General features: G+C 51.6%; 1 protein-coding gene across 1 annotated transcript; it reads right to left on the bottom strand.

The window, feature by feature from the left end:
- Positions 1 to 884: 884 nt before the first annotated feature.
- Positions 885 to 16,050, bottom strand: EEF1A2 (eukaryotic translation elongation factor 1 alpha 2). The gene is made up of 8 exons (XM_064729731.1): positions 15,934 to 16,050; positions 14,244 to 14,474; positions 9,982 to 10,161; positions 8,726 to 9,022; positions 4,549 to 4,699; positions 2,878 to 3,134; positions 1,916 to 2,150; positions 885 to 1,232 (listed from the first exon to the last, which is right to left on the bottom strand). Exons 2-8 carry the CDS (start codon positions 14,385 to 14,387, stop codon positions 1,105 to 1,107), a joined length of 1,392 nt encoding a protein of 463 aa, XP_064585801.1. The 5' UTR covers positions 14,388 to 14,474; positions 15,934 to 16,050; the 3' UTR covers positions 885 to 1,104.
- Between the last annotated feature and the right edge of the window lie 9,028 nt (positions 16,051 to 25,078).

Raw genomic sequence — 25,078 nt, forward strand, 5'->3', positions numbered from 1 at the left:
CCTTCTCCCTGCCCCACTGCACCACCTCCAGCTCCCACTCAGGCCCCTCACAGCTCCTGGCTGGGGCTTTTTGGTCAATCCCAACCACTGAGCAACCACAACCCTTTGGGCTGGGGCAGCTGCACTGGGTGGAGCTGGGAGAGAGCCACAACTTGCCTGGTGCTGCAAGATCGTGATGGGAGTCAAGACACTGCCCTGGGTGAAGACTCTGAGTTTTGGGGCTTCTTGTGAGACCTGAGTCGTGTCTAGGCTTCAGTCAGGAAGAAATGTTTCTGTTGTGTTGTTTGGAAAGGGCTGGGGATCCACCATGTGTGAGGCAGAGCAGGATGTGGGGAGAGAAGGCAGACTCAGTCACTGCTCCCAAAATGATGGGGAATGACAAAGACCCAAAGTGATGCTGCTCACCCTTACAGAGACATGGGGTGCCCTATTTTCCTTTCTTTCAGTGGCATAACTGTAGGAGCTCAATTTAAGCCTGTTTTGTGTGGATTAAATATAATAAAGACCTTGGAAAATTATTTTAGAGGCTTGAGCTGTTTCAGTAGAGCCTCAAAACTGCTGTGAGAGCTGTTACTACTTCAGGCTGGGGGAATTACCCAGGTCCAGGGCTGGGGAAGGGCTGAGTGCTGGCTGACACCCTGAATATGGGCTCCCAGCTGTCCTCTTTCCTCCTTATTTCCATCCCAGCCCCTCCTGTGCCCATCCCCACCATCTACTCTGAGTGAGCCTACACAACCCCCAGCCAACCCAGCCCCTCTCAGTAACAGACACACACACACAGCTCCACACCTTTTGGGTTGGTTTGGTTTGGTTTTTTGGGGGGAGGGAGGGGGGATTTGTCTGGTTTTGGTTTGTATTTTTTTTGTTTTTTTTCTTTCACTGTGGATGTTGTACCAGTTTTATTGGTAAAATTAACATGAAGCCTCACAAACGCTGGAACATGCTTTTCCTTTTAAAGAATTTCCACTGGACCTTAATGGTGAGCATCCAGTCGTTGACATATAAACTCTTACAAGCTGATGTGCACACGTGCGCCCGGGGGAGTCGGTGGCAGCGTCCTGGTGTCAGGGATGGTTTCTGCGCGATGCACTGGGAGCCCACGATTCATTTGCCAGCCTTCTGGGCCTTCTGGGCAGACTTGGTGACCTTCCCAGCCCCACCACTCTTCTTCTCCACGTTCTTGATGACGCCCACGGCCACAGTCTGCCGCATGTCACGGACAGCGAAGCGGCCTGAGGGACAGACAGAGGAGGAATGCCAGTGAGACACCAAGGCTGGGCTCTTTGGGAGGGTGGTGGTGGGATCTACATCCCCCTACTCATGGTGCCATGTGCTATCCCTGCCCTTGGAGCAGGGACAAGCCCTGAGCTATCAACCCTTGCTTGTCCTGATGCTCCCCTCTATTCAAATTACTGTTTTTTAAACTTAAACCCCATTTCTTCTTTGCAAGCTTCCATCACTGCTAAACTTCCAGATGTGCAACATCAGCCTGGTCTAGTTGGAGGTGTATCTGCCCATGGCAGGGGGGTGGAACAAGATGGCCTTTAATGTCATTTCCAATCCAAACTGTCCTAGAACTCAAGCATGGCACTTCCCTGCATTAAAAGGTGGCCTCCACAGAGCAAACTTCCTTCTTTCTTCTCCTGACCAGTTGTTTTAGGGCAGAGAGGTGGAAATGTTTCTGTGCTCAGAAACTATCATGGTTTAGTAACCATAAAGGAAAAGTCTTGCTGCTCCCAGAGAGAAGCAACCCAGCCTTTGGAAACCCAGCTCAGAAGCACATGGGGAAGCAAAAAACCATCCTCAGCTCCCTCCCCATCTAGGTGGGAGAAGCTCAGAATGCCTGGTGTGAGCTCTGCACCCACAGAGCCCTCACAATCCTCCACAGGAGACCTCCAAAGCACCATTCCCTTACCAAGGGGTGGGTACTGGGAGAAGCTCTCCACACACATGGGCTTGCCAGGGATCATCTCCACGATGGCTGCATCACCCGACTTCAGGGACTTGGGGTTGTCCTCCAGCTTCTTGCCGGAGCGCCGGTCGATCTTCTCCTTCAGCTCGGCGAACTTGCAGGCGATGTGTGCGGTGTGGCAGTCGATGACGGGCGAGTAGCCAGCGCTGATCTGGCCAGGGTGGTTCAGGATGATCACCTGGGGGACAGAGCAGTGTCATGGCAAGGCTGGCTGCAGGAGCGTCGGGGCGTAGGATGGTGGGGATGGACGGAGATGAGAGATCTGTTCAGCCAGGTCATGGAACTTGGGATTTATTGCAAAGGGCCTGGGTGCAGGGCTCTGCTGGGAGCTGCCAGCCATAGCTCAGAGCAGGCTCAAGAGAGGGGTAGAGAGGATGAGAGGATAAGAGCATAAAAGGGTAAGAGAGCAAAAGCATAAGAGAGTAAAAGGGGTAAGAGAGCAAAGTTCCCATTACAATACAATAAATCTTCTTCTGTGTTGAATATTCTGATTCTCACTAACCAATCTAGTACAATATACAAATTCTATAGCATTTACATACAGCCTATAAGAATCACTACATTACCATACTGTGCTACATTTTAAACCCTAAAAACTCCTCTTTGGGCCCCTTCTGCCAAGCTGGAAGGGTCTGCTCTGACCCTTGGACCAGCCTTCAAGCAGAGGGTGTTGTTTCATCAAAAGAGGATTACCTTCAGCCAGCCATACTATTGTTTTCCCATTGTTTTCCTATTGTAACTAAGGGATCTCAAAGCTTGCTTTCATTTCAATCTCGCTTATAGCTTCTATATTCTCAAAATCTTTTGCCAGGCAATCATGTTTATAAGGCTTTCCTGTTTCATCTTCTCCAACAGCTGGCAGCTGGGGGATGGCAGCAAGCCAGGTGTGGTGGCACCACGCTCACCTGAGACGTGAACTGGGCAGCCTCCTGCGGCGGGTCGGACTTGCTGTCCCCGCAGACGTTGCCGCGGCGGATGTCCTTCACCGAGACGTTCTTCACGTTGAAGCCGACGTTGTCGCCGGGCAGAGCCTCGCTCAGGGCCTCGTGGTGCATCTCCACGGATTTCACCTCAGTGGTGATGTTCACAGGGGCAAAGGTGACCACCATGCCAGGCCGCAGGATGCCGGTCTCCACTCGGCCCACGGGAACTGTGCCAATGCCTGCAGAGACAGGGACAGAGTGCAGCAAAATTCAGTCTGCTTGGTATGTCCCTGGGCCAGAACCTGGATTCAGCAAAAGCAAGATTTCTCCATTGGTTGCCACCAAAGGACATGTTTGATCCTTGCCAAAACCCCCAAGCTTTCAGCAGATCAACACCAGAATCTTGATAATCACTATGAGTCCATCCTTCCTATTCAAAGCTTTTGACTATGGGTTACTTCTTTTTTAAAAAAGAAGTGACCCATAGTCATAAAGTCCTGAGCAATCTGCATGCCCCAAAAGTTCTCCTGGAACAGCTGTGGCATGTCCTGCATGGAGGACTGGGACATCCCAGCATGTGTGCAACAACACTGTCCACATCCCTGATGGCCACACCACCAGCTGTGACAGAGAATGAGGGTGGCTCATTAAATGACTGGGATCATTTGCACCCTGTGTCATCAAGAGACTCTGGGAAAATTCCCTTTAGGAGGCATGTGAAGAATGATTGAGAAAAACAACATTGAAAAGAGACTGAAGATGTTGGCTGGACCCATCTGCTCCTCCACATTCACCCTGCTGCTTCCAACTCCACTCTTCCCAAGGTGTCTCTCCTCCCCAAGGACTTGCCTCCCAGTAAAACCATATCCCTTTGCCCCAGCTGAGCTAGGGCAGGAAACAGACCTGCTTACCACCTTTCATGCCCACAGCAAACAACAGCAGCCTGCATTAAAAACCCAGCTAAAATCCCATGTTCAACCCCTGCAGTGCATGTGTCCTTGGAAAAGGGTGGGAAAGAGCTGGAAAAGTCTGTGCCCGCCTGATCCAGCAGCCAGGGAGTCAGCAGTGCTGTCCACTTATGCCAGCAGGTCAGGGAGCTCACAGAGGGGTATTTATAGCTGAGCAAAGTGTCCCCATCACCTCTGCAGAGGGAAGGGGACACGCGTCAGCCACGGTGCTCCCTACATGGCTGGCACAGCTCGGCAGCAGGAGGTGCCAGTGATGGACACCAGCATTTGGGAAGCCTGGACAGGTCACAGCCAAGCTGCCATGCACCAGCTGCAGCAGCCCTCCCTGCTGGTCTTGTCTCTCACCTGGGTCACAGAATGTGTTTTGCTGCCTCCAGCATGCCTGGCCAGCCATGACCTCTGGGACACACAAATTTGCAGCCATTTTGGCATTGTGTGTTCCCTTGGGGAGAGCTCACAAAGCTGCTGCTCCTCTCTGGTCCCTGGGCACCTTTGGGCATGTCGACCTCCACCCCAGACAGCCCAAGCTCAAATGGGGTTTTTGCCCTGGAGCTACCACCCCTTTTCTCCAACATTATCTCTGGCTTGAAGAGTCAAATCCGTCCAGTTTCCCAACCTGGAAATGTCATTCCCAAATTTCTGTGGCATGAAGACTCAGTTAAGGCAGAGGAGGGGTAAGGCTCACCTCCAATCTTGTAGACATCCTGGAGGGGCAGGCGCAGGGGTTTGTCTGTGGGGCGGGTCGGGGGCAGGATGGTGTCCAGGGCCTCCAGCAGGGACACCCCGCTGGCGTTGCCTTCTTTGCGCTCCACCTTCCAGCCCTTGAACCAAGGCATCTGGGGAGAGAGCACCAACAGAGAACCATGGAATCACAGGATGCTTTGGATTGGATGGGACCTTAACAACCATCTTGTTCCACCCCTCTGCCATGGGCAGGAACACCTTCCACGAGACCAGATTGCTCCAAGGCCCATCCAACCTGACCTTCAACACTTCCAACATGCCCTGAGTGTGCCTCTCCTCAGCACCCAGAGGTAAATGCAGAGAGCTGTCCCACAAAGACAACATCCAAAAAGTCAGTCCTGCCCTGTCCTGGCTTTACCAGGGTGCTGGGGAGCTCCTTCCACTCCACCATCCCTGCAGGCTTATTTGCCCCTCTTTGCTCAATCTCCCTCTCTCTCTTCTAAAAAGCAACACATCCATTAACAGGAGAAAAAGGATGGAAGTGGTTAAAGCCAGCAAACTCATAGCCCCCACTTCCAACAGCACCCCCTGGGCACTGCACCAGCTGCCTGGATCCCACCCTCCAGGGATGCTGCCTCCAGCACAGGGACCACGGGGTCTGCAGCCAAGTACCAGCTACAAAGTGCTCAACCAAGGCGTTCTCCAAGGCGAGCCCCGGAGAGATGCTTCTCCCCACCGTTTCCTGCTATCATCCCTCCAGGGTCTGGATTCTAAACCCTGGTTGGGAGGATGCTGCAAACCCAGCTGCCAAGAGATAGCATTGCTTTTCACAGATGTTCCCTTCTCCTGCCTTAAAGTGGGTTTTAAAACTAAAAATTGCCCAGAAAAGAGGGAGAGAGGGGTGGAAATGTGCTCAGGCACCATGGTTAAATGCAGGGAAGTGACCAGTGCTGGGGTGATGCTGCACATCTGGAAACTGTAGCAACATTTGGAGCTTGCTGGAAAGAAAAATTTAGTCCCGGGTCTGAGGCAACCCTAACACAACAAGCAGAGGTCAGAGCCTGCAAGGCCATTCCCTGCCTCTGCACAGAGAGGGTTAGACAGTATTTTCCCATTATAATGTCAAATGCTTCCTGTGTGTCCCAAATCCATCACACATTTTGTGGATGTGGCTTTTTTCCCTTAGCACCAGCACCAATGGCACAGTGCAGTGGGCAGAGGCGGCTGGGGTGAAGCAAGACCCCAAAGTGCCCCCAACTTCACAGGCATCCTTGCAGGATGTGGCTATGCCAAGTCTGATTTCCTATCCTGCAATCTGCACCAGCTTTGGGAAGGAGAGAGGGAAAGCATGCATCCAGGGAACTCAGCTTGCATCCAAAGCATTCAGGCCAGCCCCTTCAGAAGGTCACATCTGACACCACTTGTCTTTCCTGGTGGCAGTGGCAGGAGGAGCCTGGGGACACTCTTGCAGTGGGTTCTTCCCAGGGCACTGCAGCTCTGGCTGTGCAGCCAGACCCAGAGCCAGGCACAGCTTGGCAAAATGGGAGCTGCATCCAGGCAGTGAGGGAGCCTCGTGCTGAGTGCAGGATGACTCAGAGCTTCCCCCACCCTGCTGGTGCACGGCCCAAACGCCAGGCAGGGCCCTGTGCCAGCAGCTGCTGGTGGCCACCTGCCCACAGGCTCTGCTCTCGAGGATGCTGACCACCAGGTACCCACAGCTCCCTTCCCTCTGCCCCACACAGCTCTGGCACACAGGAAAATAACAACCTCTGCCCATGTCCCTCTCTCCAGGGGACTGCTGACATGCCAAAAATCAGGTAAAGATGAACTTAGAGACCTTCTGGGAACAAATCTCTGCAAAACCTCAGCAGTGAAAGGCACCTGCAAAACCTGGTTTGTGCTGCCTCCTATGGCCACCCAAATAAAACCTCTGTCATGAATTCCCCAAATCTGGTCCCCAAAGAGTAATTCCTACTCCACCACTCCCATGGCAAAAGCAGGATCTGACCAAATCCTGCAGGCAGACAGGCTCTAGCTCCCCAGAATAACAGCTGAGCTCCAGCTCTTTAACACTCAAAGTTTATTTTACAGAGCAGTCGCCTTTCCCTGTTTTTCCCAGCCCATGAGCACCTCAACACCCCCCCACACACACACACTGCAGTGTTGAGGTTGCAGCCCCAGGCAACCACACCAGATACTGGGAGTGATTGGGTTGCAGCATCCCATGGGGTGAAAATCTCCCAAACCACATTGGAATGGCCCCGTTCTGCCAGCTGGAGCATCACAAAGCTGCTTCACAGAATACCCCACTTCCCAAAAAGCTCTCAAATGCCAAACTTTGATGGAAGCACAGCCCAGCTGTCATGTTTTCAGTTGGCCTTGGGATTCTGTGCAACAGGGCTGTGGGCTGGAGTCTCCCACACAGAGCCAGCTCCACCACACCCCCCTTGCTCAGAGGCAACAGGAGCTGCAGGGACATCATGGCTCCAATCCCCACTTTCTGATAAGTCCCCTGACAGACAGACAAGTCATTTGACTGCCTTGTGCTTCAGTGAAACCTGTCCAGAAATTACAAGTGAAAATAATCAGAGCTTTTTCAGGCGAGGAAAGAGAGAAGAGACATCTACACCAGGTTCCTGCTTAAGCTCTCACAGAGATGATGCAATATGAGGAGGAGGAGTCTGTACCCAACCCTCTCCAGAAGAGCTCACGCTCTTCCAGACCAGGCCAGGTTTTCTTCCCAATTCCCTAGGAGCCAGCTGGTTCCTTAGGACAAAGGAGAGAGTTGTTTCATGCCCTGCCTTCTCTCAGGCAGCACATCACACTGGGAACCTGCTCTGAGACCCCTCTGGAGGAAGGGGGTCACAGAGCCCCTCCTGCTCCGTGCCTCCCCTCTGCTGCCTATTTATAGGAGAATGGTTCAGGATCATCTTCCCAGCCCAGCAGCTGCTGACATTTGGAGCCTGCCTGATTTGAGGCACTCAGGAACCACGGGGCTGGGTTTGGCATGGCCGTGGCTGACCTTTATCCCAGCTCTGCTCCTCAGGGAACAGGAATCTCCCAAGCACCCCAATAATTCCTTCCTTCCAAGCCATCCCAAGAGAGCTGCCTTTCCTGTGCAGGGCAGGAGCTGTGTTTCATGGCTGTGTGAGTTTGCATTGCAGCACTGTCCTTCCTCAGGCCTGTGATCCCCGACCTCCCTCAGTTGCTGCTGGACTCAAGGATTGCCTCACTCACCACAGAGCCCTGCCCTCACCCACAGGTGATGTCCTGAAGTCCCCCTAAGCATCAAATTTCCCACTGGTTTCACAAGAGATTCCTGGGGTGTCTGATCTGAGCAACTTGCTCAAGGTCACACAGAAGTCACCAGGAGAGCAGGGACCTTCCCCTGGCCAGAACTTTCCAGCCCATCATTTCTTTAAAAGATTAACCCTGAGGTAGATTTTTCTCCAACAAAACCAGTGTCAGAATAGTTATGGGCAGCCTGTCTGCCAAAAACCTCCATCCTTCTTAAGCTGGTGTATGAAATGATGGCACAGGCCCACTCAGAGCACCCTGCCTTTGTCTCCCCACCATCCCCATCACACAGGGAGTAAAAACCAACTGGAAAAGGATCAGCCTCAAAGGGATACTGTAGGGAACTGTGGTTTTGGCATGGGAAACCTGGTACTTCCTGAAGAAAACACCACTTGTAGGAGTGAGAACCCAGCACTGGAGGAGGAGGTTTGGCCACAGCAGTGACACAGAGCATTGATGGAATAGAGCACCTGAGACCCAGCTGCACTGTGGGAGCTGATCCAAGCCTGACCCCAGATTGTGTTACTCCCCTCAGAAAACAATGCCCTAAAAACACACCCTCTGCTCCTGCTGAGAGTGACAATTGCTTCTCTAATATCACCATGAGCTGTGACAAGGCGAAAACTTCAAATCCCTGCCCAAAAGCAGAGCCAGGCAGATCATCTCCTGAAGATGCTCATGTTTAGCTGCTGGGTGCCTGGCCTGGGCACAGCACCCATGAACAGTGAGCCCATCCATCCTGCCCAGGGCCAAGCAGAGCTCCATGGCACATCACCTGCTGCCTTTGTGCACAACAGGTGCATGAAATGCTTGCAGAGCATGGAGTTCATCTTCAGGGTCCTCAGGGTGGGGGGGAGAAGTGTAACACAAGGCACACTTACATTGGGAGAGGGCTCCAGCATGTTGTCTCCATGCCAGCCCGAGATGGGCACGAAGGGAACTGTGGCTGGGTTGTAGCCGATCTTCTTGATGTAGGCGCTGACCTCCTTGACAATCTCGTCGTAGCGCTTCTCGCTGTAGGGGGGCTCTGTGGAATCCATCTTGTTGATGCCCACGATGAGCTGCTTCACCCCCAGGGTGTAAGCCAGCAGGGCGTGCTCGCGGGTCTGCCCGTTCTTGGAGATGCCGGCTTCAAATTCACCCACACCGGCAGCCACGATCAGCACAGCACAGTCAGCCTGGGGATGGAGAGCAAGAGAATTGCTGCACAGCCCTGGTGACACCCCAAGGGCTTTGAGCAGCTGCCAGCTGCTGATCTGCCTTAAAACTGAGCCAGCTGTGCTATTTCAGACTTTCCAGCCTCACATGGTTCTGCATTGTGGGTGGGAAACCAGTGTGCATCTCTCCTGGACTCTGACAGGACCTCACCTCGATCATCTACAGACAAGGTTTTATTTAAAACCCTACTGAGGTCTTGCAAAAAAACCTCCCTGGGTGATGGGTGTGACTCCAGGAATGGAAAGTGTTCCCTAGATTTGCTTTTGTACCAAAACACACAGCAGAAACTGCCTGGGTTTGGCAGAAAGCCATGCCCAGTCCAACTGGTACCTCACTGGGCATGCAGTGGGGTTCACCCAGCACCCATCAGTCACAGGGAGATGCAGGAATGTCCCACAAAGCAATGAAGGGAAACCACCCTACTCAGGAAGGGTAGGCCATTGGGTTTGGCAATATAATGTGGGACAAAGACAGGTGTTTGAGGGAAAGGAAGGAGAAAAGATCTGTGGAGCCTCCTTTATCCAATAAAACCTAAGGGATTGGTGGAATTCTCTTGTATATCTCATCTGGCTGAGGCTAAAATAGTGAGGAGATGCCCTCACACAAAGGCCTGTAGCTCACAGCATCCCAGCTCCCAGGCAGGCCACATTCATCCCACCTTCTCATGTGGGTGGAAATGGGGTGGAGAAATCGCCTCTTTGTGCCCAAAGAACCCAGGGAGGTGCAGGACCATGGCGTGCTGGGTCCCCTGGTGCCACCCAGTCTCTGGGGTGGACCCTGCTGAACACTCCTCCATGTCTGCTCTCTCAACTCCCCACCTCCCAAACGACCCCAACAGCACCTGCACGACCCTGAGCTTGTGAACAGCCCCAGCCTCTCCCCTCCAGCAGCCCCCCATGCCCTGGGCCCCATCCCTCACCTGGGAGGTGCCGGTGATCATGTTCTTGATGAAGTCCCTGTGGCCAGGGGCGTCAATGATGGTGATGTAGTACTTGGTGGTCTCAAACTTCCACAGAGAGATGTCAATGGTGATGCCACGCTCACGCTCGGCCTTCAGCTTGTCCAGCACCCAGGCGTATTTGAAGGATCCCTTCCCCATCTGGCCAACACAGAGGCAAGAACTAGTGAGAAATAGTGAGCCCACAGCACTGGTGATGGCCTCCCACCCTCCAGGGCACTTCTCAAGCTCACACAGCAAATATTTAAAGGTAAAATGGCCTGAATTCAGGATCTAATGGTGGTCTATTTACTAAAAAATACAGCTGAAAGGATATACTGTTCTCAACATGTTCCTCAGCAGGATGCAGGAGAGGCTGGAAGAAGAGCCATGAAGTGAATTTGCGAGTGGGGCTGGATGGGCAGGATGTGGAGGCAGCAGCCCATGGGGTCTCCTCCATGAAACACCCATCATGGTTCTGCACTGCTGCTGGGAAATCCTGTACAGAAACATGGAAAGCTGCTTCTTGTCACACTAAATGTCTCTGAGAGGATATTTATATACTTATCCAATTTCCTAATGTTAATGGAGTTATTGAAAAATGGCTGTTAATGAGATTTATTTTATTTCATGGTTTCGCAGAGATGCACACACAGGGACATGGTCTAGTGGTGGGTTTGCCAGTGCTTGATGATCTTAGAGGGCATTTCCAACCTAAATGATTCTCTGATTCTGTGATTTTAATCCATGACTCAGACCTGTGAGGCAGCTGGTTAGTGGGAAAGGGCTTTGCTACACGAGTGAGCCCAAAACCGGCAGGGATGGGATGGGTTTAAAGAAATGAGTGCATTTCTTGAATGGGTTAAAAGAAATGAGAGATGGTTGCTACGAGCAGAATAGAAACGTGATTGATTTTTGCCACAGAGTGTGCAAATTCACAGGAAAAGCTACTGTGAGCTGCAGCCAGACCAACTGTCGTTGCCAAATGGCCAAAATCTCAGCCAACATTGTAATGCAGGAAATCACGCTGGGGGAGATTAGCTCCAGTAAATCTTCATGCCCTGTGATAAAGCACATTCCCTGGTAAAACCACGGTGGCACTTCTAGGAGGCCTTCTCCTTGGGGCTGGAGCCCTTTGACGTCACTGCACCAGGGAGAGCTGGATTTCCCTCCAGCCTGGAGGTCATGCTCCCGGTCTGAGCTGGGATCCTGCCCAGGTGGAGATGGGGCAGGACAAACCCACCCTTGCTGACCACACTGTGAGCTGGGGCAGTCAGGGGAGCTTGGCCAAAGCAAGGGGTTAAAATGGGCTGCAGCCATCAGCTCTTGGCCTCAGATACAAGGAGGTTTTAAGGTAGAGAAAGGAATTTAGGTCATTTGCAGATGATTTAATGGTCTCCTATTGTTAGGCAAGGTCAGAGCTGTGATACACTGCTTCCATCCATCCATCCATCCATCCATCCCTCTCTTCCCTGCAATCACAGTTTCTCCTGGCCCATTATCAATCATGGACAGAGGGAAGCACTTCCCGATGGCACGTACTGAACACTCCAGTGATGAGCCCCCCCAGGAAAGGAAGCACAGCATCCCACCCACACCTGCCCTGCCCACACCCTGCCCAGGGGCTGGTCTGCTGCTCTGCTCCATCTCCCACACTCCAGCCCTGCTCCCAGCCAGCACAAGGAATTAATGGTGACAGCCTGTTTCATAACAGCTGAGGGCTGCGATGACTTTGCAGCTTGCTCCGGAGGATTAAGGGCAAAATCCTAAAGCCAGGGGCAAGACTTCCCCTCCTCAGAGGGGAGGCCAGGTCGAGGTGGTGATGCCCCATCTCTGCTGGGAAGCTGTGAGCTCTCGCTGGCATGGAAAAATCCAGAATCAAGTCTCTGCTCCTGAGCATCCTCCTGACACTGGATTTAGCAAGGGGGTGGAGGAGGAGCTTGGAGGTTTTTAGAATCACTAAATGGTTTGGGGTGGAAAAGACCTCAAAGATCGTCTCATTCCAATCCCTCTGCCATGGACAGGGGCACTTTCTACTAGACCAGGTTGCTCCAAATTCCATCCAGCTTGGCCTTGAACACTTCCAGGGATGGGGCCAGTTTAACCCTTTCCAGCACTCACATCAAACTCCCCCTTCCCAGGAAACAGGGAGGAGTCATCAGAGTGTGCTCATTCACTGCTGGAAATGGAGGCACAGCAGGGAATGGTGCATTTGTGCATTGCATTAATAATGGGCTCTTCTCGGGCAGGAGGTCAATCTGCACATCCCACAGCCTCTCCCCCATCAGCAGCCTACTCCCTCCCTTCTGGATGGGGAAACTGAGGCACAGAGCAGAGCCCTGGCTCTCCCATGGCAGCTGAGTGGGAATCAGCCCCTTCTTGCCATCAGCCATGTCCACATACACATAACCATCTTCTCATCATGTGTGTGACCCCCGCAGAGCTCGGCATCACACGTAACATGAAGACAAATGAGATCCTTTATTTAGCAAACAGTTTCCCTCCTTTCATGGGGTGTATTCAGTTACCCAGGGCTGGTGTTGAAAAACCCAGGGTATTATCTAGCTCTGCACAATACCTTCCCTGTTCAGTGCCAGAAATAGCCTGAATTTCCCTCATCGAACCCCAGTGGAGGGACAGCTTTCTATTCGGAGGCCACAAATACTGATTATTTAATTTTTTTAAAAAACAGAACAACTCTTCTTTCAGAGATACTGTTACCTCTGCCCTTGAATTGAAAGGGAAAAAAAAAAAAAAAAAGAAGAGAGAAATCCTCACTCTTTTTTCTTAAATAAAATAACAGACCCTGGGGTTTTTTTGTTGGCCTTTTGGGTGCATGCAGGCCTCCATTTCCTGTGAATGCCACCTAATGGAAGCAAACCCTTCCCCAGCCCTGCATCAGAAAATGGAGTCTGTAAGCTCAGTCAATAGGCTATTAATAGCAGCCTCCGGTGCCCGCGGATCCTGGCAAGGCAGTGAAAGTGCCTGTTCAATTAAAATCACTGCAATCACATCGACAATATCCTCACCATGCCTTATCTGATCTTGTAGGTAAAGGTGGGGGAATTTGTGGAAGGATATCAGCAATCATTTTAAACCAGGGGACAGGGATAATTCTGTATGAAGGAAGAGGCTCTTTGGCTTAAGGATGCAAAAAAAAGGGCTGAAAGTGAGGCAGGAAAATAAGGGATTTAGCTCAGATGCTATCGGCAAATGAAAAAGGTTAAGGCAGACGGACAGAAAAATGTGAAATCAAAAGTAGCAGCTCTGTAAATCTCTTTTTTTTTTCAATTAAATGTGAGATTTCGACCAGAAAAAAAAAATGGGGAAAAAAAAAAAGGAGGGATATCTGCATTCCCAGAGCGATGACGACAAGCCATCTTCTGAGTGACAGGAGCTGCCCTATGGATAACACAGCCAGGCTGTTCCTGGCTCACCCACTTCTCTAGAATTTACCATCATCATCATTCCCAGCACTCCCAATTGACATTTTTCTTCCCAAGACTGTTTTTTCCTCTTTAATCTTGAAGCTTGCCACATTACAGGTATCAGGTGGTGCTTTGCTGTGTGGCAGCTTCTAAATGCATGCACGATAAAATTGTTATAAATGACACCACTGCAAGGGTCAAACAAAAGAATTTAACTTCAATGTTCGGATTTCCAGCCAGATTTCTGTATCATAGGCTGCCAGTCACACTACACACCAGACCACCTGCCTGAGGAAAACGGGAATGAGGTTTTTCAACTGCATCAAATGAGTGGTCCAGCTGATGCTGCACCTTGCCTCCAGCAGGCGCTGGAAACTGATGCTTCAGAGTGAAATTCAGGCAGCCCTGACCCATGCAGGGAGGGATTATCAGGTTTTCCCCTCTCACACACCATATTTAGAAGGAATTTCATGCCTTGAAGCATCATGATTTGTGGCTTTTCCAGAATCCTAGTGATTACTGCATCTTGTAGACCTCGGCGTGCTCCTGCCCTCATTAACAGCCGGCAGCAGGGAGTCCCCCAGCTCCGGAAAAAGAGGGTGGCCAGCGCCCAAATGGCCTCATTTCCCAAGGCCAGAGAAAGTCGGGAGGACTCGGGGGCGCAGAGGGAGAGAAACAGATGGGAACAAAGGGAGAAATGCAATGCAAGAGAAGGGCAGCACCAGCAGAAGGGGAATATTGCCCGCGGGATGCTGGCGGGGATCAGCGCGGAGCATCCCCGCGGGTGGGAACGCGGGGCGGGGGCGGGCTCCTCACCTCGGCAGCCTCCTTCTCAAATTTCTCAATGGTCCGTTTGTCGATGCCCCCGCATTTGTAGATGAGGTGCCCGGTGGTGGTGGATTTCCCAGAGTCCACATGCCCGATGACGACGATGTTGATGTGCGTCTTCTCCTTCCCCATGCTGCTGCTGGGCTACGCGGGGCTGGCCGGGGCGGGCGGCGCTGGGGAGGGCGGTGGGAACGCAGCTGCCTTTTTTGGGGGGGGAGGCTGCGAGGGGAAAAGAGTCAGGAGAGTCAAAATGAGCCCCCCTATGTGCCAGCCCCTTCCCAAACCTTGGGGAAAGGATGTCCTCCCCTCGCCCCACCTTCTCGCTGGACCATGCGCCCGGGGGTGCCCGGCCTCGTCTGGCAGCTCTGGGTCAGAGCCAGCGTGCCCTCGAGGAGGCCAGCCGGGCTATTTCGGGCTGCCATGTCCAGCCTCCAAGTCTCGGCAAGACTCCGTGTGTTTATCGGCATCTTGCCCTCCGCCTCGGAGACCCCCAGCTCCCAGCGCTACGTCATCGATGCTTCGAAGGTGCCCTTCCCTCCTGGAAAACCTTCCCGACGCTCAGGGATGCTCTTCTCGCTCTTTCCAAACCCGAGGGCATCTGCTGCGTGCCCTGGGAGGAGCCGAGGGTGCCCGTCCTCCCGGGCTGCCCCCACCGCTCCCCAGCTGGGCACACAGTTCAGGTGACAACAGAGTGTCTGCAAAGCGGGGCGGACAAAAATAGCCCTCGCCTGCTGCCCCGAGCAGGGCTGGTACAGCGGGGCTGCCCAGGGCTCCTCTGAGCCTGCATTTGGAGGGGTGGGGGTTATTATATTTTGCTGGATGGAACAGAGGGAGGAGGCTAAAAACGCAAACGGATATATCCGGGGAGCTGTCCTGGCATCTCCCGGCGTTGCCATGGCTCTGCAGCCGCACACAAACCGGGCACAATTAGGAGCTTTAATCTGACGTCTAAAAAAATCCAATTTCACGAATCTGCCCGTAGAAGTAAAGGAGGTCAGGAGGAGTTTGCTGCTCTAATAGCGACTCAGTCATGCGGGTGGGAACATTCCCAGCGAGAAGCTTCCCTGGGCAGCAGGAGCGGCGGCTGCCCCGTCCCTCCTGCCCTTGAGCCCTGCCAGCCCCGATCTGGCCATTTTGCGGCTCCACTGAGATGCTCGGTCCCGGAGCTCCCAGTCTTGGGTGCGGGTCCCTCCCTCCCCTGCAGACCCCTGGCACACGGGGGGAGATGCAGGATCGCCTTGGGAATTGGGGAAATATTTTTTTTATTCCTTCCCCAAGGCGCTAAAGGCATCCCTGCCCATGTCCAGGGGGTTGGAAGGAGATGATCTTTAAGGTCCTTCCGACCCAAATCATTCGAGGGTTCTGATTCTAAAGGCAGGGTGGGGGGAGGGGAGGGGGGAGCTGAGGGGGGGATTATCAGGTTTTCCTCCTCATGCACGACATCTAGAAGGATTTTCACGTCCCGAAGCACCACGGCTTGCGTGCTATTCCCCACCTGCGGCAAGGACGCACCTGCGGGATGAAGGAATGGTCCAGCCCCATCCTTTCCCTCCCGGGGGTACCTGAACAGCACCCACACAGGGGAGGGGGGCACTGATGCCCCGCAGCCCCTGGGGCAGGGCACCCCCCCCGCATCCCCGCTGTCCCCCCCATCCCGCCGGGGTCCCGCAGCTCTTACCGGGGCGGCGGTCGGGGCGGCCAGAGGCTGCCGGCTTGGGCTCCGCCGGCTTTATCTCCGCGGGAGGGGCCCACCTATCGACGGCGGCAGCGCAATGCAGCGGCCCCCCCGCACTACGGCAATGCGGTACCGGGCGGGGGAGGAGGAGGAGGAGGAGGAGGAGGAGGCGGCGGCGCGGGGGGGACGGGGGGAGGAGGAGGACGACGACGAAGAGGAGGAGGAGAAGGAGAAGGAGGGAGAGGCGGGGAGGGAATGTGTAGGGATGGGAAGGAGGTGGAAGGATGGGAGATAAAGGGATGGAGGAAGATGGAGGGATGGGGAAAATGGAGAGGGATGGGAAGGTGGAAGGGTGGAAGGCTGAAGTCAGGGGGAGGCGGCAAGATGGAAGATGGAGAGATGGGAGGAAGGTGGAAGGAGGAAAGATGGAGAGACAGGAGATGTGGAAGGTGAAGGCTTGAGAGGGAGGTGGAGAGATTGGAGGCAGAAGGATGGAAGGATGGGAAAAATGGAGGAGAAATGGAGAGGTGGAGGGGTGGAAATGGAGGGATGAGAAGATGGAGAGATGGAAGACAAATCAGAGGGAAACAGCAGGATGGAAGATAGAGGGATGGGGGAAAGATGGGAGGATAAAAAATGGAGAAACAGGAGAGATGGACGATGAAGACATGAGAGGGAGATAAACGGATGGAGGAGATGGAGAGACCAGAGACAGAGGGATGGGAGGAAGACAGGTAGATGGAGGGATGATGAAAGTGTTGTTTGGAAGACAGGGGAAATGATGGAAGTGCTGGCCCCGGGAGACTTGGACTCCCTGTGGGAACCTGGGAAGGGACAGGGCTGGCTTTGGAGGGGGCCACCAAATCCCACATCCCTTGCTGTGCCCCAGTGGTGCAGAAGGGCTGTGCTCCCACCGGGGCTGGGAGGAGAGGGGTCCCTGCAGGGCACAACACGACCCTGGGCAGACCCTGAGGGCACTGCCCCACATCTCTGCCTCATCAGTCCAGGAGCAAGTGACAGAGCAAGGGACAAACACAGCAAAACAGATTTCTGCCTCTGCAACACGTGTGGGGGCTGCTCAAGAATTTGTGATATAACAACAAAATCTCATTTTTAATGGGAAGTGGGGTTGAAGTCCTAGGAGGACAAGGAAACTATAAACCATAAACCTTCAGTAATATAATGACATTTTCTTTGCATTAAAAAAAAATATATAGTGGTCAGAATATTTATGTCTGTGTCAAGTGTGGATTTCCAAGGCCAATCCAAAATTTTCTGTGTCCCAAAGCCAAATATAGGTCAAAAGAAAGCTAATTTTGACTAAAGCTATGAAATAACCCAGAACAATTTTATGGCCCAGACCATCCTTCCAGTGAATTTAACAGCTAATTTAGATACTCTTATGAAAATACTCTTACCTTCCTAGGCTAATGGCTAAAAACTTACTCATTATGTGGATAAAAATGTTCCTAACTTCTCATTAGAGCTTAAAAGGAGGCCTTTTTTAATGAAAATTATGGCTCATTGGTATTTTCTTAGAAATATGATAGTCAAGCTATCCTTTGTTTTTATGAAGCATTCCATGCACAACATAAAATGTACTGAGTGCCAGGAAAAATGAAAAAGAAACTTCCAAGGAGAAGCTCTAAGAGGATTTAACGAGATTACCCCAGCCTTGTTTTGGGACAGGAGTGGAAGATTTACCACAGGTCTGGATGGGTTGGAGATGGACAGCAAGTGTGATAACGTGGAGGAGGGAGAGGTTTATAAATCTCTTATTCTTTCTATTCATATTCTAGTGCTTTGCCCTTTTTTTACACAAAGGCTGAGGCAGCCTGGAAACAGTGGGGCAATGACTGAGTTTAATAATGAAGATGGGGATGGAGTAAATCCCGGTCACCTCTGCCAGGTGAGCATGGGATGGGCCTCTCCTGCCTCCTTTCCTTCTCCAGTAAATAGAATTTTTGTTTCCCCCCCCTTTTCCCAGGCAGGAAGAAGGGAGCTGGGCAGTGCCCTGTTCTGCACTGAAATAGAGCCTGACGGCCCATCAGCCTATAAATAGTGCAGGACCTGAGCAGGAGAGAGGGCTCTCAGACCTGGCTAATCCCAGCTCCCTTAAGCCACTTTACCCCAGCCTGGAGAGGCTTAAAGCCACAGCTGAGTGCCCAGGTTTGGGCACAAAAGGCTCTTCCTTAATGCCAGGTTTGGCTGGCGCCCGGGGCAAAGGACTTCACTGAGCACATGTGGTCCTGGGGACCATCAAGCTCAACTGCCATGCCTAAATGGAATAATCTTCCCTCAGAAAAAATGGTGTAAATTTGCCCTTAAATGTTCAGCCGTGTGAAATTACAGAGACCCGAGGAAGTGAAATCTGAGGGTGGCTGAAGTTTAACACCTTGTCTATCTCCATCTGGTGTCAGATCCAGGGCCCCTGAAACAATTCCCCTCCATCATACTGGGGCTTGATTCACCCTGCTTGTAAGCCACCACCAAATGATTTAGGGTGACTCAATAAAACAGAAATCCCCTTCCTCAGAAGGGATGGGTGTTGCAGACATCTTTTCATGAAAAATCCTTTCTTTAGGATTTTTCCTCTTGAGAAGCTGAGAGGCTTCAAGAACAAAATGTAAACAATTATTATCTGCTGTTGTGGAATGCAACAGGTGGATCTGTGATTAGTCTCATAGAGTTGTTTCTAATTAATGGCCAATCACAGCCCAGCTGGCTCGAGCTCTTTGTCCAAGCCACAAACTTTTGTTATCATTCTTTTCTATTCTTAGCTTAGCTGGCCTTCTAATGAAACTTTTTCTTCTATTTTAGTATAGTTTTAATGTAATATATATCATAAAATAATAAATCAAGCCTTCTGAAACATGGAGTCAGATCCTCATCTCTTCCCTCAACCTGAGACCCCTGTGAACACGGTCACAGATGGGCAGGCTGCCCACAAACATGGCAGGGACCTCCTTCATCATCATCACCTCCACCCCACCCAGCCCCACAGCCCCTGGGTTGAGATTTGGTGCTTTAAACTAAGCTAAAACTTCCATTTGTCCAGACATAACAACTGGAATTTATTTTTTCCCCCAAGAGGCCCTCACAGTGTAACTGGGAGAAGGAATAATCCGCAGTGCTGGTAATTTGTATGGATCTGGGATGAGAGCACTCCAGGCTGCCTGCCTGGATTTGCCTGGCTCTGGGGGTGTTCCTGCCCATGAATGTTCAGCTCACTGAGCAATTGTGTGTTTGTGGGTATAAAATGCAGCAGGTCTGCTCTGAAGGAGGGGGTTTGGGCAGGGCAGATGGCAGCCACGAGGAATGCCAGCCTGGATGTCACTCCAGGAGCTCTGGTCTCACAAGGGAGAAGCTGGGGCTGGACAGAGGCATGGCTGTAAATTGCTGTTTTCTTTCTATGCAAAGAAATAGAGTCCTTGAAAGGAAGGAGTGCAGCCTGGCCTCATGCAAGAATCATTGGAAAAGCAGATCCAGGGTGGGTAGGGCAGTGGTTGTCCTCTAAAAGGCAGTTTGTGGACAGAGTGGAGGCTGTTAGGTTTCCTTCTTGCCATGTTCAGGCTTTCAGCTCCTTCCACACCAGCTTTGGAGGCTTTGCTGAGGTTTTGCACCCTGATATTTCAGCATTTGCCATCTGCTGGGGGTGGACAAGCTCTAAACACCAAGGCACTGACCATCCTCTGCTCATGCACACATCCTGCATCCCATGGCAATCCTGACTGCTGGTGCACACAAACCAGACATTCCCATTGCAGCTACACCCAGATTAACTGGTGTTAGAACAGTGTGGGATCCCCTGCTGTACATCCCAGGGGTTTCTAGAGCATGTGTACCTGGGGCTGGCTTTGGGGTCACACTTTCCAGGTCCCTGTGTTTACATGCCATGACCCTCCCAGTGTGTTTGCCTGGCAGCACTCCTGGCCCAGGGCACCAAACAGGAAAAGATCATCGGATTATAGAATCCCAGACTGGTTTGGGATGGAAGGGATTTTACCATCATCTCATTCCAACCCCACTGCCATAGGCAGGGACATCTTCCACTAGACCAGTTTGTTCAAAGTCTCATCAAACTGGCCTTGAACACTTCCAGTTCAAGGAAATGAATGGATGGAGTAGATTTCATGAACTTTTAACATGAGCAGGTTTTTCAGCTCATGCTCATGTTGTAGACCTGGAGAGGAGAGATAAAGCCAGGATTTATGGGACAGAAAGGCAGGGGAAGGAGGAGAAAGGGAGTATTTTAAGGTCCTGCACGCAGCTCATGCTGCTGATACCTTTAAATTGGAGCCAGAGATTTAAAAATAAACTTTGGAAGTGATAACAAGACATCCAAGTCCTCCAGCCACTTGGCCAGCTGGGGATGGAGTCTGGTGTCACCCCTGATGGGACAGCAGAGTTCCTAGGGCAGGGTGGCTGCTCCTCAGGACCCACCACAGAGCTCACACCACTGGGACCTGCCCAGGGGGGTTTGGTCACAGCCATTGGTGATCTGAGGTAGCAGTGCTGGAGGGACAATGCTTAAAGGCCTGGAAAACTGTCCCCATTCCTCCTGGGTGTCAGTGGTAGCTCCAGGGATGCTCTTCCAGGAACCCCTTTTCCACCAAATATCTGAGTTATGGGGTTGAGGCTGTGGAGGATAAAGCTGCTCAGCCTGAGCTGCTGTCCATCTGGGAAGCAGCCAGGATGAACATTTCCATGCCCTGAAATATCTTTTAGCACCAGGGAAGGAGACAAGCACCATTCCATCCACATCTCATCAGGGACACTGTGACATTTCTGGTGCCTGCATGCAGCATCTGTGGGGGCTGCAGACTCTGATCCCTTAAATCTCCCTGTGAGCTGAGGATGGGGCAGAGCCCAATCTAGGTCAAGCCCAAATGAGATAAGGCACCTCTGCCCTGTGTTTAGTGCTGATTGCTGGATGCTGCCTTGCCCTGGACCATGCTGGGTTTTCAGCAGAGATGTCTGGTGCTGTGTCAAGCTACACCAGATTGATGTGTTTGTTTTGGCAGCTGTGCACATCTCCCACTTAGGAAAAGCCTGATTAATCCCAGGGATGGTTTTTCCTATAAAACCACAGGCACTGAGTGAAAAGAGGCCTGGCTGCCCACATCTTCTGATGGCTTTAGTGGAAATGTTAAAGGAGATATCTGGATAACAGCATAAGCTTTGGGTGCATCCAAAGGGTGAAAAGAGGATCAGAGAATGTAATGAGAAATTTTTTTGTTGAACCAACCCCCATCAAAGCCCTGGGGTTTACATTGGTGAATAATTTGTTTTCATGTGGTAGTAGTGACTGGTAGTGGCATCTCCCCTGATACCACAATATGGGTCTGGGAGTTTTCTGCAGACATGGATCCTGCTCAGTGTTGCTGCTGGTTTCTGCAAGATGATTTTCCAGTTTTTAGAGAGGAACAGATGAACCATAAGTCAGGAACATGTGGAAGCAAGTTTACCACAAGCCTCTGGATTGCAGCAAGAGGCTGTCTTCTCTCTTCACTGGCTTTTCCAAATTGGAGACATCCCTTTGCACTGTAAATCAGACACTTTGTGACTCTCTAACTCTCTCCATAATGTATTTTCAGATCAGACTCACAGTTCTAGGGGTCCTGATGCCAATTCCCTGTGCCCTTTGGGAACTCAGACTGCAGGTAAGCAGAGCTTCTCTCATCACCATGGGGACAGTGATCCATGCCCTGATCTGACTTTGGTTTTTTCTCCTGCCAAGGAGGCACTTGGATCATTGCTGCACATATCCCAGAAAGGCAGAGCATGATTTCCACATGACAGGTAAAATATGCTGCTCAAGCACTGCGCTTCAGGAAAGTCTTTCCCTGCATTTCCAGGACATTGCCCTTTCCAATTTAAACCATACAGGCAGGGGAAGATGTCCAGGCATTTCTGTCAGACAGAAGCATGGGTTGAGCATGGGCTTGGTGTCCCAGCTGCTCTGGCTCTGACAGAGATGGCCCCATTGTGGCATCCAGGATGAATATTTTGGGTATGTTTTATCCATAGGTGGCAGCAGCTGCCTGCGCCGGGCGGACGCTGCCCTAATCCCAAACCTGGCATGGAAGAACAGGCAGGGGAGGAGGAGGAGGAGGAGCGAGAGAAGGAGGAGGGGAAAAGGAGAACAAGCCTGAACGCAGGTCCTGCCTGCTCCCTCCTCTGCACCAAGAGTTCCTCAACAGAGGGAGAATTAGGGAAACGCCTCCATGGGGCAGGACCAGGCTGAACAGCGCTGTGGAGAGCTCAAATCTGTGTTACCAAACAGGCTGCCCAGAGAAGCTGTGGCTGCCCCATCCCTGGAAGTATTCAAGGTCAAGTTGGACAGGGCTTGGAGACCTCTGGATCAGTGGAAGGTGTCCCTGCCCATGGCAGGGAGCTGCAATGAGATGGGCTTTAAGGTCCCTTCCAACCCGAGCCAGTCTGTGGTTCTGCTGCTGTGCCAGGACTAAGTGCTGCCTTCTTACCCAGGAAGAAAATTGCTGCATCCTCTGGTGGGGAAGGGGCTGCTGGGCAACCTTTTATTGACCAAATTCCTGAAGCCACTGGGGTGTCACATCTGGTAACAGCATTGGGGTACCCCAAACACCCACTGATGCTGGCCCACGAGTGCTGGTTCCTTCAGCAGTTCCTTCAGTTCTGGAGCTTTTGCTGGCTTCCAGAAATTTCTGCCAAGTTCAAAATGACACAAAAGCCTCTTCCTTAATGGCCCACACAAATGGCAGATAACAAAAGCCAGTTGCCAGAAGCTAAAAGCCAGATTTAAAAAAAAAAAAAAAGAAAACACAGAAACCTTGCTAAAAAGCAAACTGGAGACACTTGCAGTCCTGGGCTCTAGCCTAGAGGCTCTAATGAGAGGAAAACCAAAGAGAAAAATCTATCCAAATCTTGTCATCTGCTCATTTTGAAAGTACCATTTCTTGATCAATATAAATGAAATGTATCTTCCTCTTTTCAACACACCTGATATGAACAGGCTTTGTCCTGGGAAACCAGACTGGCTGCTCAATCTCCCCTGGCTGCTCTGTCCTACCCATGCTGCTCCTGCTGCATCATTAAGGCAAAATGGAATTGATTGTGAGAGGAAAAGCAGAACAAGGCACGATTTGCTGGAGAGTAATCCCCCTGAAGCAGCAAAGCCCCAGTTCACCCCTCATGGCTGTGGGGGCAGCATCACACCCCCAGTGTTATCTGCTTAATGAGGTGATCCTTTAAAAGCAGCCCCAAATGTGGGTGTAAGTGGTGAAATTGCACAAAGGGACTGGGGCAGGTTTGTTCATTTCTGCTCTCTCATTAATTAAAGCAATTAGCCTGTTCAGGCTCAGTGGGGTACACAATCATCCTGTACCTGCTGGGGAGAATATAATCCATTATGGAATATAATCTTTCTATCAATACACTCTAATTGCTCTGTACATTATAAGGGAGGTGGAGGATGCAGGAATGCATCTCTAGGGAGCTGAGGAGGAACCTGAGAGATGACACAGGCTACCCTGAAACTAAAATGACTTTTCATGTCTGAAGCACTGACTTTTTAGCCTTCTATCATTCCTTTCAAGGCCAGGAAAATCTCCAAGCCTGTGCCCTGGAACTCTCCATGCTGTGTAGCCAGGCAGGGCTGGGAGTGTCAGGACCCTGAAATCCAAGCAGTGCTGAAACTCAGTCACGCAGCACAAAAGCAAAGCCTTATGCTGGGCATGAAAACAACCACGTGGCTGTTTAAACTGCCTGTTGGAATTTGTGTATTCAAAGTCCATCTCAGCCTTTAGTCGAACCCTTCCCTGGAAAGCGCTGAGTCAGTATTATCAGTGGGGAAACTGAGGCACGGCTGGAGGAACTTGGTCCCCAGCTGGACCACACATGTGCTTCTGTTGGCCCTTTAACCTCTGGGGTAAATTTTGTAAATAATCTATTTATTTACTTATCTATTTATTTACTGACTTTATTTGCTTTATCTATTTATTTACTGCCAAGGCTTTCCCTGAAAGCTGTGCTGGCTACTTTTCTCATACAGTGTCCATGCCAGTGGCTATGGCAGTGGTCAGTGTGGCCTTCTTCTTGGGTCAGCTGGGGACAGGGCTCACATGGAGTGTCCCCATGCTGGGGTGGTCATACCCCACTGAGAAACACACCCCTGAGGGCAGCTCAGCCCTTTTGCTGTCCCATGAGCTGTGCAGGGAGGTTGATGTCCTAGAGCAACCCAGGGCAGCCTCTCCTGGCACTGGTCCCTTGTCCTGATGATTAAAGAATAACTCCAGATCAATAAGGAAAAATCCAGACTGGGGAGGAATGAAGCTCGTTGTATGGGGAGTTTGTGACAAAACCACCCCAGGCTGGGATGTGCGCTCACTTCTGCCTTCAATCCCTAAAATTGTTAAAGCATCACCCTCCAAAAATATTCTTTCCCACAGCTGCACCAAAACTGCAAACAGCCCCTCAATGTGCTGGGCTGCAAAGCTCTGCTCTGGAACATTACTGAATTTTAGGGGAGAAAAAATGAGAAACATTTTAGGTATACCAAGTACCAAACTGCCTTTGTGGAGATACCTTAAGGCTCTGGCATCTCTTTGAGTGTTTTTTTCTCAACCCCATTTCCATTCCAAACAGAAAGAATTTGTCTGTGAAGTTTCTGTTCCTCTTCAACAGATCTGCTTCCTCTTACACATCCATTGCCTTGGCTCTCCCAGCTTCACAAAACCAGTGGTTCATGGAGCAGCAGCACCTGTACAGGATGCTACCCTGGTACCCAAACACAGCTCTGTGCTGTGGGCTGTACTTTGGCCTTGCTGCAAGCTTTTCCTCTGAAATAAAGGGTTCTTTTCCAAAACTGATAAAGCCCCCTCGAATCCATATTTATTTATTTTTTTATGTTTACCTTTGTTTTAAACGCAGCATTGCTTGAAATGAAAAAGAAACTTCCCCAGCTCGGAAGTGGAGCTGAACCACCTGAGAGGAGAAGGATTTTTGGGCGGAACCCCCTCTCTCCACGCTCCGGGCGCTGTTGCGCCGCCCCTCCAGCCCTGGGCGGGTGTCCCCTGTCCCGGCCGCGACAGTCGCGCCCCGAGGATGTCAGGGGCGTGTCGGGCGCGCCCCCGCTGCCATTGGCGGCGCGGTGTTGGGGCGTGCCCGG

This window comes from Zonotrichia leucophrys, chromosome 20 (assembly GCF_028769735.1).
Source record: "Zonotrichia leucophrys gambelii isolate GWCS_2022_RI chromosome 20, RI_Zleu_2.0, whole genome shotgun sequence".
NCBI lineage: Eukaryota > Metazoa > Chordata > Aves > Passeriformes > Passerellidae > Zonotrichia > Zonotrichia leucophrys.

Excerpts from the sequence above, each read along its gene's own strand:
- EEF1A2 (XM_064729731.1), bottom strand. The coding sequence starts at position 14,387 with ATGGGGAAGGAGAAGACGCACATCAACATCGTCGTCATCGGGCATGTG. Across the intron at positions 10,162-14,243 it reads TTGAGAAGGAGGCTGCCGAG|ATGGGGAAGGGATCCTTCAA; the intron begins GTGAGGAGCCCG and ends TGTGTTGGCCAG. Across the intron at positions 2,151-2,877 it reads CTGCCCAGTTCACGTCTCAG|GTGATCATCCTGAACCACCC; the intron begins GTGAGCGTGGTG and ends TCTGTCCCCCAG.